The 17,129-nt window shown below is 48.2% G+C and overlaps 1 protein-coding gene across 1 annotated transcript in view; it reads left to right on the forward strand.

Annotated features, from left to right (window-relative positions):
* The window catches only part of dnah9l (dynein, axonemal, heavy polypeptide 9 like), a 361,205-nt gene that overhangs the window by 58,188 nt on the left and 285,888 nt on the right, over nt 1–17,129 (forward strand). Inside the window, exon 13 of the mRNA XM_078552084.1 lies at nt 2,871–3,027. Coding sequence (XP_078408210.1) covers nt 2,871–3,027 — 157 coding nt within the window. The remainder of the gene's footprint in view (nt 1–2,870; nt 3,028–17,129) is intronic.

The following is a 17,129-nucleotide window of genomic DNA, read 5'->3' on the forward strand; positions in this document are numbered from 1 at the left end:
GGTTTCCTGCACCTCCTCGGTCTGTCCTGCTGGAGGCGATGGGTTCACTGGCAGAGGGGAAGTTGAATGGCAGGGCAACTTTGGAGTATCCTGGGCTGAAGCCCCCAGGATGCCTGGCTGGTGCTCCCCCTCCCTGTGTGATGGCACCTGTCTGACTCCTTGACGAGAAAGGGCACCTGGAGGGAGGTCGAGGTGCCCTGTCCCCCTCTCGCCTAGCCATTGCTTCATTGCATCCATAGCTAAAGTGATGAGGTGCAGGTCAGAGCACATATCCAGCAGCTACTGTTGGACCTGGGTTTCCAAGGCAGCCACCAGCCTTTCCATGGAGGCAGCCAAGTGCTCGCATGCTGGAGTCATGGCAGCAGACAGAATGTGGACAGACTCATATAGCCTTTGGTCCAAACTGCGCATGGCCCCTGGCACCTCTGCCTGATGTTCTGCTGCCTGTCTCTGCATTTCCATCAGGTCTCTTATAGCCAAGTCCAGAGGCTCATCATCTGCATGGGACTCAGCAGGTCTTCAGTAGCCCTCCGAGTGTCAGAGGAGGTCTCTGACATTTTCGCTGTCATTTTCTCTGCCAGCTGTGGACCCACCAGATTGTGACTCCGAGCCTTCTCTAGAACATGCACCCACTGAGGTGAATGTCTCTGCGCAAGTGGAAGGTTTAGGCGAATGCCATCCTCTGAAGCTTTTGCGATTTCATTCTCAGGGGTGAGGTTAGAGATGGGTCTGTGAGTGGTCTCCCTTCTTTGCTTCCCCTTTTCTTGCTGTTACCTGGATTGGAGAAATGAAAGATTTAGTGGATGCCTAAGCAGGCTCCGTTATATTTGTCTCGCTCTGTTGCCACATTTGACAACTGCAGACTGGAGACATTGTCACTGGCTTGCTGGGGGAGTCATGCCTCACCTTTGGCGCAGGTACAGTCCTGCTCATCTGTGGCTAGCCTGTGGCCTCCTATTCAGAGTTGGTTAGAATTCTAATATCTGACATGCTGCTGCTGGTCTTGGCCCACTCCCTCTTCTTGTGGGTGTTCTTGTCCAGCAGACAGACAGAAGGATTGATTGTCATCCCAATGGGTTTATGAGCAGTTTAGGAGCGTGCATGCCTTTGCCATCTCCTGAGCCCTCCCCAGTAAGTGATTAACAAGCTGGATGTCCTGCAACTGATAGAACATTGAGGGCATGAAGTGACAGCCACACATTCAGTGCACATGTCTCATCTGCTGCTGAGTCCTGCTCCTGCCTGACATCCGCTCGCACACTTACTTGATGCCCTTACGAGTGCCACTTTGTAGTGAGTAGACAGTGCCACTTACCCCGCCACAGAACAGCAGATCATTCATCCTATTGCTGCACTGCTGGGCTGTTGTTTTGTGGGCTCCATGGGCGTTAACCTCTGCTGCAACCTTTGTCCAGGCCATCGTGGTCAGACAGGAGGGCCTCCTGCTGCCTTCCTTGGGAAACAGCTCCTCCCGCCTTTCCTGGACTGTCTGGAGGAGAACCTGCAGGGAGGCATCACTGAACCATGAGCCCACACATAGTCTGCTCTGGGACATACGGTTAACTGCAGAATCTGGAGCTCCTGGCTTGCAGTGAGTGAATGGCTGTCTGGGTGTCTTTTAAATATGGCACCATGACCTTCGACCCCATGAGGTAATGGTGGGGACAGCGACTTCCTGCCTGCCCCCACCAAAAGCCCCTCGTGCATTTATATGTATTAAGCAGACCATTGCATGATGGCTTGTGGCCAGCAGTCCTACCTCCAAACAGAAATTACTCTCACTTCCACTCGCACCACCCAACCTATACTTCAGAATGGAAGATACCACCAATATTGTGGATTATGCAGGATCAATGAAAGAGATGGGTTTGATAAGAAAATTATCCAGGAATCAAAAGTATAAAGGTGGCACAGAATTGCAGAATGTTCATATTTCACAAAATTATCGGGGGATGGGGTATATCGATGGTTAATTTTATGGTAAAATTTGCAGAAATATTGGAAACAATAACCTAGAAATGCTGTTAAAGACATTAACATTCAACACTTAATGGCAGGATTTTCCTGCACAATCCCACCTAAAACCGGACTGTAAGGTTAACAGACACCTCATCACCCTGACCTGATTTTCTCCCTGGCACCTTCTCCAGGAGCACCTCTTCCCCACCCAAAATATACAAATTGTGGTAGGGGCACTGGACCATAGCTGCTCATTATATATCACTGATGTACACAAAACCACCCCTGATATGTGATCACAGGATAGCTACAGATGGAGACAACCATTTGGCCATTTGGGAGGACTCATCATATGGTCCTCCCTTCACAGAATCTAACTGTTCAAAACACTGTAAGCTTTTTATCTTCATTTCTCTACCCAAAATCCATTTCATGTCTTGATTATTTGTGGTAACTGTCCTGACATTAATTCGAAATTTGTCTTTCGCTGCTCTATGAATATGAAGAAATATGAGGGGCAAACTGATGCCCTTTGTCTTGGCTGTCACAGTTTAGTCTGTGCTTTTTAGGATTGACTTTTCGATATCATTTACCTCTTAATTCTGTAATATACTTACCTTCTTTCAAGGGTCGAACCCACACCCTCCCCCTCAAAAAAATTATAGTATTTTCTTGTGACTCTGTTGTTGAAAATCAATCTAATGGTTCATCTTTGAACCACCTTTGGGGCTTAAATATCTCCTCTGCATCCAATGACCAGCGGAGACCACTGTGCTTAGTGTGGCCAGACCACAGCGTTACACAGTTTAAGCACGACTTCCTCTGATTTGTACACTTCTGTTCTGCTATATAGTTCAGCATTGCATTTACTCTATAGGTTGCTGCTAATTGTGTTTTCAATGGTTCTACAGATGCTACATTACCTTGACCCAATCTTTGCATCTGACAATGAGTGGAGCGCCATCAGGACCTGCTGGGACAGGTAAAACTGAGACCACCAAAGACTTGGGGCGCTCTTTGGGTATTATGGTGTATGTTTTCAACTGCTCTGAACAGATGGATTACAAGGTAACAATGTACATTTCTACATTCTAATTGTGACTGGAAAATCTAGAACAGTATTGAGCTTGTGAGTTGAATGCACTAAGTTAAATTTATTGGGAAATTGTCCTCCAGCCCTAATTATAAAAAGTTAGAACCAGGCCAGAATTTTCTGGCTGACGTGCGGGTGACGGAGCCCACATGTCAGCGCGCACCATCGCGATATTTCGGTGGGCGGGCGCGATCAGTTTGCCCACCATTAATTGAAGGGCTCGTTAAGCCCCTTAACTTGCCAATTGTGTACAAATTTGAGGGGCCTGTGCGAACTTCGGATCGGCGCACGGGCCCAACGGGAAGGCGGGTAGGATATTATTTAAGAACATTTTTGCAATGTCGGGATATTTGGACTCAGAGGGGGTTGTTAATGTTTTTGATGAAGTTATAATTGATGAAAGCGTTTAAAAGTTGCCTGTGTGATTGTTAGCAGTTCTCATCGATTTCCAAGAACTTCTTGCGTACTTTGAAATCAGTCTGCAGACAGTTATCTTTCTTGGGCCTGCAGCTTTCCGGAGGCCTCCATTTAGCCTGGGGATATGGGTTCTGACCTCTCCACTGGAGGCAGCTCCCCTGAGGAGGAAGGGAGGGATAGAATAAGGAGGAGGCCAGGACTGGATAATCAGCCTCCAGGGGAGCCACCTTTGGGAGGCCAGGTGCAGGCACAAGGGGCGCGGGGCCAAGAGGTAGCCCAAGGTGCAAGGGGCTTTAGAAGACGCCACTATCCTGCTGCCAGGGTATACAGGCGGCGAAGCAGCTACCTCAATATGTCCGAGGTACAGTGCCAAAGGAGGCTCTGACTCTCAAGGGAGACAGTCAACTATATCTGTCAGATGCTTGGCCCTTAGATCTCCCCTAACTGTGCGGGTGGACACCCCATGTCAGCGGCTCTGAAGCTCACAGTTACCCTCCACTTCTATGCCTTTGGCTTCTTCCAGGGCTCGGTGGGTGATCTTTGTGTGTCTCCCAATCAGCTGTCCACACTTGTGTCAAGCAGGTTACAGACGCTCTGTTCAGACGGGTGTCCACCTTCATCCACTTCTGCTGCGACCAGGCAAGTCAGGCACAGCGAGCCAGAGGCTTCACGGCCATTGCTGGCTTCCCCCGCGTCCAGGGTGCAATAGACTGTACACATGTGGCCATCAAGGCTCCAGCAGGTGAGCCCGGTGCCTTCGTCAACAGGAAGGGCTTCCACTCCATGAACGTGCAGATAGTGTGTGACCACAGGATGCTGATTCTACAAGTCTGTGCAAGGTACCCAGGCAGCTCCCACGACACCTACATCCTCAGACACTCTCAGGTACTGGGGCTCTTCAGTGCTCCAGCCCGGCTTGATGGATGGCTGCTGGGTGACAAGGGCTATCCCCTCAGAAGGTGGCTCATGATGCCTCTCCACCATCCAAGAACAGAAGCTGAGCAGCTCTACAATAGGAGCCAGGGCACCACAAGGGCTGTGGTGGAGAGAGCCATCAGTCTTCTCAAGATGCGCTTCCGATGCCTGGACCACTCAGGGGGTGCACTCCAGTACTCCCCAGATCGCATCTCTCTGATCTTGGTAGTCTGCTGCACCCTGCACAATCTTGCGCTGGAAAGGGGGGATACAGTTGACGATTCCTCAAGGGGACGAGGGTCCCTTCTGCATAACCCACACGTCAGAGTGTCTCAGTCTGTGAATGAGCATTGTTTCAGCATTAACGATTGCAGCAACCATCAGTGGTTTGGATGGTGGGCAGACAGAGTGGATGGGACTGTGGACCTCAAATACCTGGCCGCTGGACCCCAGCCTCGCCACCCCCAGCCGCCCTGGCCTCCTGACTGCTGCCCAGCTCCATGGCCTGCTCTTCAAAAGGTGTGAGGCGCTGCAGGAGGGCGCGCCCACCTCTAGTCCTCTGGCACTCCCGGGCATTGTGGTGAGTTTTTGCCTGCAGAACAGAGAAGAGGATTTATTGGGGCTGATCGCTCATGTACTCTGCACGCACATGCCGCACCCCAACCACAATGGCCCATCTGAGGCCTCCAGCAGCTTCTGTTCGCACTACTGGTGATCAGTCCCCAGAAGATAGTACGGCTGCTCCCAACCCCCTCCCCCAACGGCCACCTTGGACAGATTCAGCGTCCATCACTTTGAATATCACACGGGTCTTAGCGCCCATGGCAAGGAGGCGCAACTAGGTGCGGTGCCGATGCCAGCAGATGGCACTTGGCCAAAACACCTTGAGGCTCCCCTTGCGCCATCTCATTACCATCAATATGACATGTGTTGGAGTTCTGAGTATGTGTCGTGCGGCCTCGCCTGCAGGTTGCCCCCAGACTACTCTAATGCCACAAAAACCAACATATGCTGCGGGGGGAACCCTTCTTCTCCTCAACCACTAAGGCTGGTGTAAACATGGTCAATACCCATTTGCCCACCCAGCGTGCAACAGATGCCCTATGCAGTGACGATAGCAAGACATGGTGGGGGGGGGAGGGAGGTCAAAGGTTGAGGCTGCCTTCTGGGTCAAATGGCCAAGACAGACATGGTATTCACCCGTCCAGAGCGCAGCAAATCATTGAATCATTTCCTGTACTGTGTGCCAGTGCGCCGCACATCATCATGGGCGCTTACAGCGTCACCCACCTCCACCCACGCCTGGCTGGTGACATAGGGGGCCCTCTTCCTCCCATCCTCCGGATACAGAAGGTGCCGACGGATGTCCACCTCTTGCAGGAGGACAGCAAGGCATGCATCGGAAAATCGGGGGGCACAAGGGCCTCCCCGCTGGCCTCTCCTGCAGCCTGCCCGCCTCCTCCTGCTCATGCTGCTTCCACTCGGACCTCCCTCCCTCTCTCCCTGAGTGGCCATGGTGCACTGCCTTAAGCAGGCTGCCAGGCCACTCTTTATACAGACTGCCGGCTCCCCATTGGAACCAGCAGTCTGAGGCCGCCCGTCGCCGCGACTATTTTCTCGTTTTCCACGGGAGTCGCTAACCCGCTGGGTTATTGGTAATTGGCCAGCCTGCGGAAAATGGCGGCGCGGTCCGTTTCTTCAGCGGCAATCGGCCACCCGCCCGCCACTGAGTCAGTCGTGCCCGCCTGACCGATGAATGTAAAATTCTGCCCCCAGTCTTGTCCCAGTTAAGTCGGGTAAATTAGCCAGCTTTCTGTCACTGGTATGTTATGCTGGAAGCGCGCCTGTGGACATTGGTTTTTTTTCTGTCTCAGGCTTAGCTGTAATGTTCCCCAGGTTGTCCGTCAGGCCTGGCTGTCTAGGCCATTTGGGAATCAAAACCTCAGGAATAAGAGGATAGGAAAGAACTGTCAAAAAAAAGAGAATTATTGCATAATCAGTAATGTTGTTTTCCTCAGTAAATAAATTGTGTTATCGAACCACCTATTAATATTTTATGCTGCAGTTGACTTAGGACTATGTGGCCACCTAAAACAGTAAATAAATAAGGAGATGAAATATCCATTAAAAACTAGGGGCAGAGTTTTGCGACTCGCCAGCGGGTGTGCAAAATCGCGTGAGATGACGTCGGGCGAGTGTTCCAATGTCCTTCTGCACGTGTGCAATCTTCAGGTTGGCGGGTGTGTACGCGGGTGTCGGAGCTGCACCCGCGTCAAATAACAGGCCGCCTACAGCCATTAAAAACCCAATTGATCTAGATTTTACGTTGCCCACACAATTTCACTCTCATCACACGGGCAAATCAGGCAGGCGGGCAGCCCTCATTTTGCAAAATCAGATCCAAGGGCGGGATAAAAAGGGTCAGCAGCATTGCCAGTGTGAGTGGTGAAGAGTTTAGGAGGTAGTTTGCTGCTGATTGGAACTTGACAGCTTCATCTCAGCTCTGAGTTCCATTTTTAACATTTCCAGGCTTCATTTAAGGACTCATTGGTATCTCCAAGGCCCCTGGGGGATTTTTCTGTGTGAAGCCTTCCAGGTATCAGACGGCCTTCCTTTTACCCTGGTAATGGGGATTGTGGTCTCTGCTGGTGGCACCTCTTCTGAGGAGGAAGTGAGGGGCAGAAGGGAGAGGAGGCCACTTGTCCCAATGCAGCTTCCAGGGGAGGGACCTGTGGGAGGAGAGGCACAGGCACAAAGGCACAGGGCCAGCAGGTAGTCCAAGGCGGAAGGGGCTGCTGAAGACACCACTATCCTGCTGCCAGGATTTACAGGCAGCAATGCAGCTACCTCAATATGTCCAAGGTGAAATGCCGAAGGAGGCTCCGCCTCTCCAGGGAGACTGCGACCTCCATTTGTCAGGTGATTGGGCCTGAGGTCACCTCCGACAGTGTAGGTGGACACCCCATGCCAGTGGCTCTGAAGGTCAAAGTGGCCCTCAACTTCTATACCTTCAGCTCTTTCCAGGGCTTGGTGAGGGATCTTTGCGGAGTCTCCCAATCAGCTGTCCACAGTTGCGTCAAGCTGGTGACAGCAGCTCTGTTCAGGTGGGTAATGACATTTATTTATTTCTGTACGGACGAGGCCAGCCAAGCTGAGTGAGCCAGAGGCTTTGCAGTGATTGCTGGGTTCCCCCGCATCCGGGGTATAATCGACTGCACACATGTGGCCATCAAGGCGCCAGGGGGTCAGCCGGGTGCCTTCATCAAAAGGAAGAGATTCCACTCCATGAACGTCCAGATCATTTGTGACCACTGGAGTTTAGAAGAGTGAGGGGTGATTTGATTGAAGTATACAAGATCCTGAACGGCCTTGACAAAGTGGATGTCAAAAGGATGTTTCCTCTTGTGGGTGAGTCCAGAACTAGGGGGCACTGTTTTAAAATTAGGGGTCGCCCTTTTAGGACAGAGATGAGGAGAGATTTTTTTCTCTGAGGGTGGTGCAACTTTGGAATTCTCTGCCTCAGATGGTGGAAGTGGGGTCATTGAATATTTTTAAGGCAGAGGTAGATAGATTCTTGTTAGGTAAGGAAATCAAAGGCTAGTGGGGTTAGATGGGAAATGTGGAAATTGAAACACAAAAAGATCAGCCATGATCTTATTGAGTTGTGGAGCAGGCTCGAGGGGCTGAATGGTCCACTCCTGTTCCTATTTCTTATGTTCTTACGAGCATAAGATGCAGATTCTGCAAGTCTGTGCATGGTACCCTGGCAGCTCCCATGAAGCTTATATCCTCAGACCCTCCCAGGTACCGAGGCTATTCAGTGCTGCATCCGACTGGATAGATGGCTGCTGGGTAAGAAGGGCTATCCCCTGAAAAGGTGGCTTATGACGCCTCTGTGCCACCCAAGAACAGGGATAGAGCAGCGTTATAATAGGAGTCATGCCTCCACACTGGGCAGTAACAACGAGGACCACAGGTCCTCTGAAGATGCGCTTCCGATGCCTGGACTGTTCAGGGGGAGCACTACAATACCCCCAGAGTGGGTGTCACTGATAGTGGTTGCATGCTGCACTCTCCACAATCTGGCACTGGCAAGGGGGTACCCATTGGAGAAAGAGGATCTTGATGCAGCTCCACAGACTACAGAGGATGAATCCAGTGGTGAGTCAGAAGAGGAGTATGGTGAGGAGAACACTAAGGGTTTGGAGGCAGATCCTTCTATCCTTCAGGGAGGCAGGGACACCAGGGTTGCAACGCTCCTTCTCCTAGGCTGCCAAAGATCTGCTTCTACCTCATGCCAGGGCTGCCACCTCCATCTCAGATGTCCGACATGACCCTTTCTTTTGAACCCAAAGTCCTCTCAGTGCCTGTGCAATAAAGCTTAGAGCCATTCATGTCCAGCATTACATACTGACGTACCCTGCACCAATAAAACAAAAGGGTGAAGCGTACTCAGGCCATTATGACAAAATTTATGTAATTTTCATACATCAAAACAAATTAACATCACCATCTCATGTGTTCATCTCCACATCAGTAAACAAAACATTACAGAACAGAAGATCACCTGTGACCAGTCCCTCTTGTGCTCATGATGCCTTAAACTTACGTTTACGAGTGCTACGTCGTGGTGCCACCCGCGCCCCTCTCGCTAGCAGTGGCATTGGAGGCAGCTGCTGACTCTGCTGTCCTTTTGGCCCTGATGACCTTGGCAGTTGTCCTCTGGCCAGTGGAGCCTGTGCTGGCCCCACCTGGGAGGGTGCGGCCAGTGCCACAGCTGGCATCTCCCCAGTCGCCGCAGCCTCATCAGATGCCACAGTCACTGGCGGAGGGGTAGAGGAGCTGCTGCCGGCATCCAGAGCTCCCTGAAAGGAGCCTGCAGAGACAACAGACAGCTCGTGCGCCAACATGACATCACTCTAGACCTCCCTGCTCGCCATTGATGGACGGGCACCTAGCTGTGATACTGGGTTCCCTCATCCATCTCCCACACTGGCACTGACCACCTGAGGTCATTGCCTGTGTGAAGGCTTGCAAGTCCGAGTACATCCCCAGAAACCCCTGATTCTGTCGCTGGAGCAGCCTCTCCATTAGAGTCGCCAATTTCCCAATGGAGGAGTCAGTGTGCTCAGCCAAGAGGGTCAATGCAGTGCTCCGCATGGACTCCTCCACAACAGAGACCATGGCACACATACCCTCATGGATCTCTGCCAGATCCTCCCTCACATCCCACTGGACATCCAGCATCTGCCGCCTACTGGACGACTCCAGAGGCTCATCATCTGCCTTCAGCTCAGCATCGTCCTGGTCTCCAGCAGTCCTCCGACTGCCAGCGCCCTGGGCATTCCCTGCCTCCGCCTGCTCCTCAGGCTAGTGTGAAGTGCCCTCACCACTGTGCACTGACATTCTATCCGAAGATCTAACGCCCACCAAGCTGCTGGTATCTGCGCTGGTGCCTGATTCAGAGAGCAGATGTGATGCAGGTGCAGCTGAAACCCAATGGTCCTCTGGCATCAGAAATGGCTTTTTGGGGTCCAGCGAACGAGTGCCCACTGGTGAATCTAAAGGAGAACGAAGACATATCATTAGTTTAAGTCATCACACTGTCACTTTGCTGCCAGGCGCCCTGGTGAGACCATGGAGATCTGCATCATGGTGCCTTTCAGTGATCAATGGGGTCTCCAGATTTGAGGCTCCCACCAATGAAGAGACTACACAAGAATGTTTGCACAATCCGAAACTCTCACCTCTGTGCACTGCACTCTTACCTTTGTCTGACACCCCAGCCTCTCCACGACTGGCTGAATGAGGTGTGTGGTGGCTCTCCAGCTCCAAGGCATCCTGCTCAAATCTGGTCAATATTAGGTGGTTTGGGGGGCCTCCGTCTGTCCGTGACCTCTCAATGTGTTTATGGCCCGTCTTCCTCTGAAAGGACAGAGGAGCATTGATTAGTCCACTCTCTATCTGCAGCGCCATTGCAGCCTGGCTAACTCCACCTGAGGAACATCTTGCAGGGCTCACCCGAGTCGTGGCCCTCGAGGCAGGGCTCACCCCCTTAGCCAGCTCCAGCGTCAGTGACAGTTGGCACTCAGACTCTAACATCCCTCACTCTAAGGGAGGATGGCCAGCCCTCAACACTTCTCCACACTGACCCATGCCAACATGGTACTCACCCTGCCTGAGTGCAGCAGAGTGTTGAACCTTGTGTGACGCTGCACCCATGTGCGCCGTGCAACGTCGTGGCTGCTGACCTGCGCTGCCACCTCCTTCCAAGCTTCCTTTGTCTGGTGCAGTGGCCCCCTCCTTCCATCTCTGGGAACGAGGGTGCCCCTACTGGCAGCACCAAGTGCACTACGAGGCACTCGTCCGAAAAATGAGGAGCCGAGTGCCCACCGAGCCTGCCCTCCTGCCTGGCATTTCCAGACACTGTTGAGGCCATAGCTTCTGTCTCCAGAATGCAGAATATATGATTCTTCCCTGGCAGCCTTCAAGGAGCTGCCTCTGCCGTTTTTAAACTACCCGTTGGGTTGCCTTTGGACCCGGCGCCCCACCCCCGCCCCTGCCTGGCTCTTCCCGACTATTGGAAAGACGTGTTTCGTGCTGGGTGGGCCTTAATTGGCCATCCAGCATCAAATCACGGTCGTGGGCCAATCGAGGTGGGGGGCTGGTTTCCTGACTGGACCTAGGCCCACCGATTGTGCAGGCCTGCCAAGGGTAAAATTCAGGCCTAGATTTCCTGATTTACAGAGGAGTTATAGGTATCAGGAGGGCAATGCAATTGGTCTTAGTTGGCCCTGCATACAAGCCTAAATAGAAAGACCATCTACATCAGCTGAATATCATTTCTATCAACTTATAAACAGTGGGGGTAATTTTAAACTTGGGTGGGGCAAAAAATTGATGGTATCATATCAATCATATATTATAAACTTCACTTAACTTTCAATTTGCTACCAACAGTTATTTACCCCATCAAAGTTGAAAATTACACCAAGAATTTTCTAGCCTGTGTTCCTTGGTAAATCTTAATTTTCAGCCTTGATTTTGGTTTAACTCAGTTTTACTACTAGAAAAATAAAATAATTGATCAGTTAAGCTTAAGCAATGCTTATGGATAAGCAAGGACATGAGAAAATCTTAACCAGGATAAGATGTAGACTATACAGCCCCTCAAGCCTGCTCTGCCATTCAATATAATCATGGCTGATCTTCTGCCTCAGCTCCACTTTCCTGCCTGCTATCTATATTCCTTGGTTCCCAGAGACCAAAAATCTGTCCTTCCCAGCCTTAAATGTATTGAGCGATGGAGCACCACAATCCTCTGGAACAGAGAATTCTAAAAATTCACAGACCTCTGAGTGAAGAAACTTCTCATTCCTGTCTTAAATGACCAGCCACTTCTCCTGAGACTGTGCTCCTGTGTTCTAGATTCCCCAGCCAGAGGAAGCAACCTCCCTCGATGTCTGCCCTGACAAGCCCCTTCAGAAATGTGTTTGTTTCAATGAAATCACCTCTCACTCTTCTAAACTCCAGAATATTGACTCAATTTACTCAGTCTCTCATCATAGGACATCCTCTAATCCCAAGAACCAGCCTCGTGAACCTTCACTGCACCACCTCCAATGCAAGTATATCCTTCCTTAAATATGGAGACCAAAATTGTGCATAGTACACCAGGTCTGGTCTCACAATTGTAGCAAGAGTACCTATTCTTGTACTCCAATCCCCTTGCAATAAAGGCCAATATGCCACCTGCCTTCCTAAATGTTGCTGTACCTTGCTTGCTAACTTTCTGTGACCCAAGTCCCTCTGGACACCAACATTTAGAAGCTTCGCGCCTTTTAAAAAATATTTTGTGACTCTATTCTTACTACCAAAGTTTATAACTTCACACTTCGCCACATTACACTTCATCTGTCACTTTGTTGTCTACTCACTTAACTTGTCTATATTTCTTTGCAGTCTCCTTGCATCCTCCTCACAGCTAGCTTTGTATCATCAGCAAACTTAGATATATTAGTTTTTCCAGGTAATTCTGATTTTGTTTTGGATTTCCAGCATCCGCAGTTTTTTGTTTTTATTAGATATATTATTCTTGACTTCTTAGTCTAAGTCATTAACATAGAATTTAAATAGCTCAGGCTTCAGCAGTGACCCTTGTGCCACTTCACTAGTCACAGCCCGCCAACCTGAAAATGTCTCTTTTATCCCTATTCTTTGCTTCCTGTCCATTAAACAATATTCTATCCATGCTAATATGTTACCCCAACAACATGAGCCCTTACCTTATATATTAACTTTTTGTGTGACACTTTATTGAATGCCTTTTGGAAATCCAAGTATATTTCATCTACTGGTTCCCCTTTATCTACCCTACTAGTTTACATCCTCAAACTACTCTAATAAGTTTGTCAAACATGATTGCACTTTCATAAAACAACGCCGACTTTGTCTGATCATACTATGATTTCTAAATGCACTGCTAAGACTTCAGAATACTAGATCCCAGCAGCTACCCTGACACTCCAGTGCTGCACTGCCAGATGTGCTGTCTTTCAGATGAGGCAATAAACCAAGGCCTCATCTGCCTGCTCAGGTAGATGAAAAAGATCCCATGGCACTATTTCAAAGAAGAGCAGAGGAGCTATCCCTGGTGCCCTGGCCAATATTTGTGCCTCAATTAACATTGCAAAAAACAAATTATCTGGTCATTATCACATTGCTGTTTGTGCGAGTTTGCTGTGTGCAATTTGGCTGCTGTGCTCCCTACATTACAACAGTGACTACACTTTAAAAAGTACTTCATGGGCTGTAACGCACTTTGAGACGTCTTGTGGACATTAAGAGCGTTATAAAAATGCAGGTCTTTCTTTTTTCAATCTTTTTTTCCCTGATAACTAATGTCAGACTAATCTGTCTGTAGTCCCCTGTTTTCTTTTTCCTGTCTTTCCTGAATAATGGAGCTACAGTTGCCAACTTCCAATTTGCTGGCACCATTGAGAAGCTAGGTAATTTTGGAAAATCATAACCAGTGCATCCATTATCTCTACAGCTACCTCTTTTAAAACCTTAGAATATAGACCACTAGGTCCTGGGGTTTTGTCTGCTTTTAGTCCCTTAAGTTTTTCCAATACCTTTTCTCTGCTGATATTAATTAGTTTAGGTTCTTCACTCTTATTAGCCCCTTGGTTACCTTTTATTTCTGGTATGTAATTTGTGTCTTCTACTGTGAATTCAGACACAAAATATTTGTTCAATGTCTCTGCCATTTCCTCATCCCCCATGATAATTTCTCCTATCTCTGTCTCTCGGGGACCAATATTACTTTAGCTACTCTCTTCCTTTTTATATACTTGTAGATCTCTTACTATCTGTTTTAGTACTCCTGACTATTTTACTCTCATATTCTATTTTTACCTTTTTTATCAATTTTTGGTTGTCCTTTATTTGTTTCTAAAACACTCCCAATCCACAAGCTTACTACTATTCTTTGCAACATTGTAAACCTCTTCTTTTAATCTAATACTATCCTTAACCTCCCTAATAGATGTTTGTTGAATGTTTTGAATTGTTTCTTTAAATGTTTCCCACTATTTATTTACTGCTATACCATTTAGTTTGTTTGCCCAATCAGCCTCAGCCAGCACTTCCCTCATACCTGCGCAATTGACTTTGTTTAAGTTTAAGGTTCTTGTTTGAGACTGGAGTATGTTGCCTTCAAACTTAATGTGGAATTCAATTGTATTATGGTCACTTTTTCCCGACAGGTCTTTTACTTTGAGATTATTGATTAACCCTCCCTCATTGCACAATACTAGACCTAAAATAGCTTTGTCCATGGTTGGTGCCACAACATATTGGGTGGAATTTAATGGTTGTGATGGTGGGCACAAGCACCATTTCCGGGAGCCCCGATGTGATTTAAATCTAGTCTGCTGCCTGCTGTCAGGGTTCCTGGGTCCTGCAAGGTGATGTCCCGCCAATCAGAGGCCAGCAACTCTTCGGTACTGGCAGTGCGACCGGGAGTGGAGGCCACTCCCTGTACTACAGTAGCAGAAAAAGGAGAATTGTTGGGCCCCAGAACACAGGTAAGTGGGGCTGGCTTGCTGGGGCCAGTTAGACAGGCCCTGGGGATGGTGTTGGTGTAAATGGTAATGGGGTGTCTTCTCGCAGAGGCAGTCCTTGCCACCATCAGCTCCCTCTGTTGGGCACAGGGAAGATGTCCGACACCATATGCCTGACAGCTTGTCCACATGATGTGGGCACCCCACTGCACTGGTACAATAACAGCAGTAGTGGGCTGAGGCACTTAAGCGGTCGCTTAAGGTCCTCAATTGGCCTCAGGGTGGGAAAGCTGTTCTCAACCCTTCCCACCCCAGCCATAATTTGGGGGAGTTGGGAAGGCAACGGGCTCTCCATCCTGAGCCTTCCTGCCCCATTAAATGACCCTCCTGCCTTGCCACCCAACCTGCTCCCAGGGGAGGCATTAAATTCTGGCCATTGATTCAGGAAGCTGTTGCAATATTATTCTACAAACTCATTGTCCAGACTACCTATGTCAATTTGATTTGTCCAGCCTATATGAAGAATTAATGCACTGCCTTTGTTACAAGCTCCAATTATTTCTTCCTTATTGCTCTGGCCAATGGCAAAACTACTGTCAAGGGGCCTATAAACTACTCCCACCATCAGTTTCTGACCCTTGTTATTCCTAATCTCCACCTACACTGATCCTTCATCACTGCTGTCCTTATGTCATTCTTTACTATCAGGGCTACCCCTCCTCCTTTTCCAATTTGTCTGTCTTTTTGAAGTGTTGTGTGCACTGAAATATTTATTTCTCAAACTTGGTCACCTCATAACCATGGCCTGAAATTTCGGCTCAGCAAGCGGGGGCGGGGCCTGCTCGCCGAGGCGTAAAATGACGCTGGGTGATGTTGGGTGTGCGTCCCGACGTCACCGCGCGTCGTTTAGATTTTCAGTTCAGCAGATGCGCAGCCAACTCAGCTGTGTGCCCACCAAACTGTCAAAGGCCTATTAAGGCCTGTTAAAAAGGCAATTAAGCAATTACCTGAGCTGCCCGTCCAACCTTAAGGCTGGCGGGCAGGCGAAGAGCCTTTGCGTTTTTCATGGAACCTCATCCAGGTGGGATGAGGTTTCATGAATGATTTTAAATTTTCACACAAATTTTTATTAAAATGAATGCACATGTCCCATGTGGCAGTTTCACATGAGGGGACATATAAAAATTAGTTCTCTACTTTATTAACCTTTTAAAACTTAAAACTTAATTCCCTGAGGCACCCCCAGGAGATTTCCCAACTAAGGCACCTCCCCCCTCCCCTCTCACCCGCACAGGGAGGGCACAGTGCTTCGGGGCGCGCATCACACTGGGCGGGCCTTATTTGGGCCCGCCCCCGCACAATCCCCCCGAGGGGGGGAAAATTCTACCCCATGTCTCTGTAATGGCTATTCGATCTAAATCATTTATCACTGTTTGACCTGCTATTTTATTACAAATAATTTGTGCATTCAGATGAAGAGCATTTAATTTTTTTTACTAATACTCTTTGCATGGGCCTTATGTGCTGATGCACTATCACCTTTAAACTCTTCCTGTTCCACTCTGCTTGTCTTTACCCACATTGCTACACTGTTCAATTGCCTGAATTTTTCTTTTTCGATTTCTAAAGCTCCCTTCACCTGAACCCTCACCTCACTCTTTTAGTTTAAAGCCCTAACCACAGCCCCAGTTATATGACTCGCCAGGACACAGATCCCAGCCTGGGTTGCCTATGTTAAGAAATTTAATTCTTAAATAAATTATAGAACTGCTGGGGTAGAATTTCCACATTGGATACAATCAGGAAATTGCACCCAAAATGCATTTGGAATTGCGCTGGTTAGGTTACAGTTCAAGTTTTCACTAAAATTCATTTGCATAATCACAAATGTAAAATCTTCCATGAACAGTGCAATCAGGCAACATAATAAAACATGATCATTTCTTTTTCCCCCCTTTGAAAAGTATCCCTTGGTGTATTGAAGAGTGGTAACCTGGTGCAATTTTATTAATACAACAGCATACGTGTTTATCAACAAAATTATACATTTTTAATAAGGGTGTCTATTCCTCCATCTGCGAGTATTCTGAATTAAAATCACTGAAAATGACTTTTTTCAAAAAACTTTATGAACCATTTAATATTTTCATTGGTGTGCACTAGTCAGTTGATTTGTAAATTAAATATTTTTTGTTCTGACAAACTTTTAAAATCTACCTCTGTCCAGAAAAGAAGAGCTCAATCTGATGACCCTTTCCAAGCCAGCACAATTGGCGTAATCTCTCCATTTTGATCTTGGGTGAGGCTTGTTTTCTGAGCAAGGCCAGTGAACTGAACCTTGAACAAGCTTTTAAAGAATATGAAAAACACAAATTAAAATGGCTTTGGCCATAACTCACTTGTGTTTAGAAACCTTTAATTCTTTTATGCTTGTTCGGCCAATTCCACTCAAATCTATGTGCAAAACTAACAGAAACAAGCAGAAAGTCTACCCTGATAAAAAAAAAGACTTTCCATAGTTCCTTTCATGATCTCTGGATGTCCCAAAGTGGTTTACAACCAATGAAGTATTTTGAGGTGTAGTCACTTTTGAATGTAGGAAATGTGGCAGGCAATTTGTGCATAGCAAGTTTTCACAAACAGCAATGTGATAAATGTGATAACAACTAGCTAATATGCTT

The sequence above is a fragment of the Cetorhinus maximus genome, chromosome 11, assembly GCF_964194155.1.
Source record: "Cetorhinus maximus chromosome 11, sCetMax3.hap1.1, whole genome shotgun sequence".
NCBI classification, from domain to species: Eukaryota; Metazoa; Chordata; class Chondrichthyes; order Lamniformes; family Cetorhinidae; genus Cetorhinus; species Cetorhinus maximus.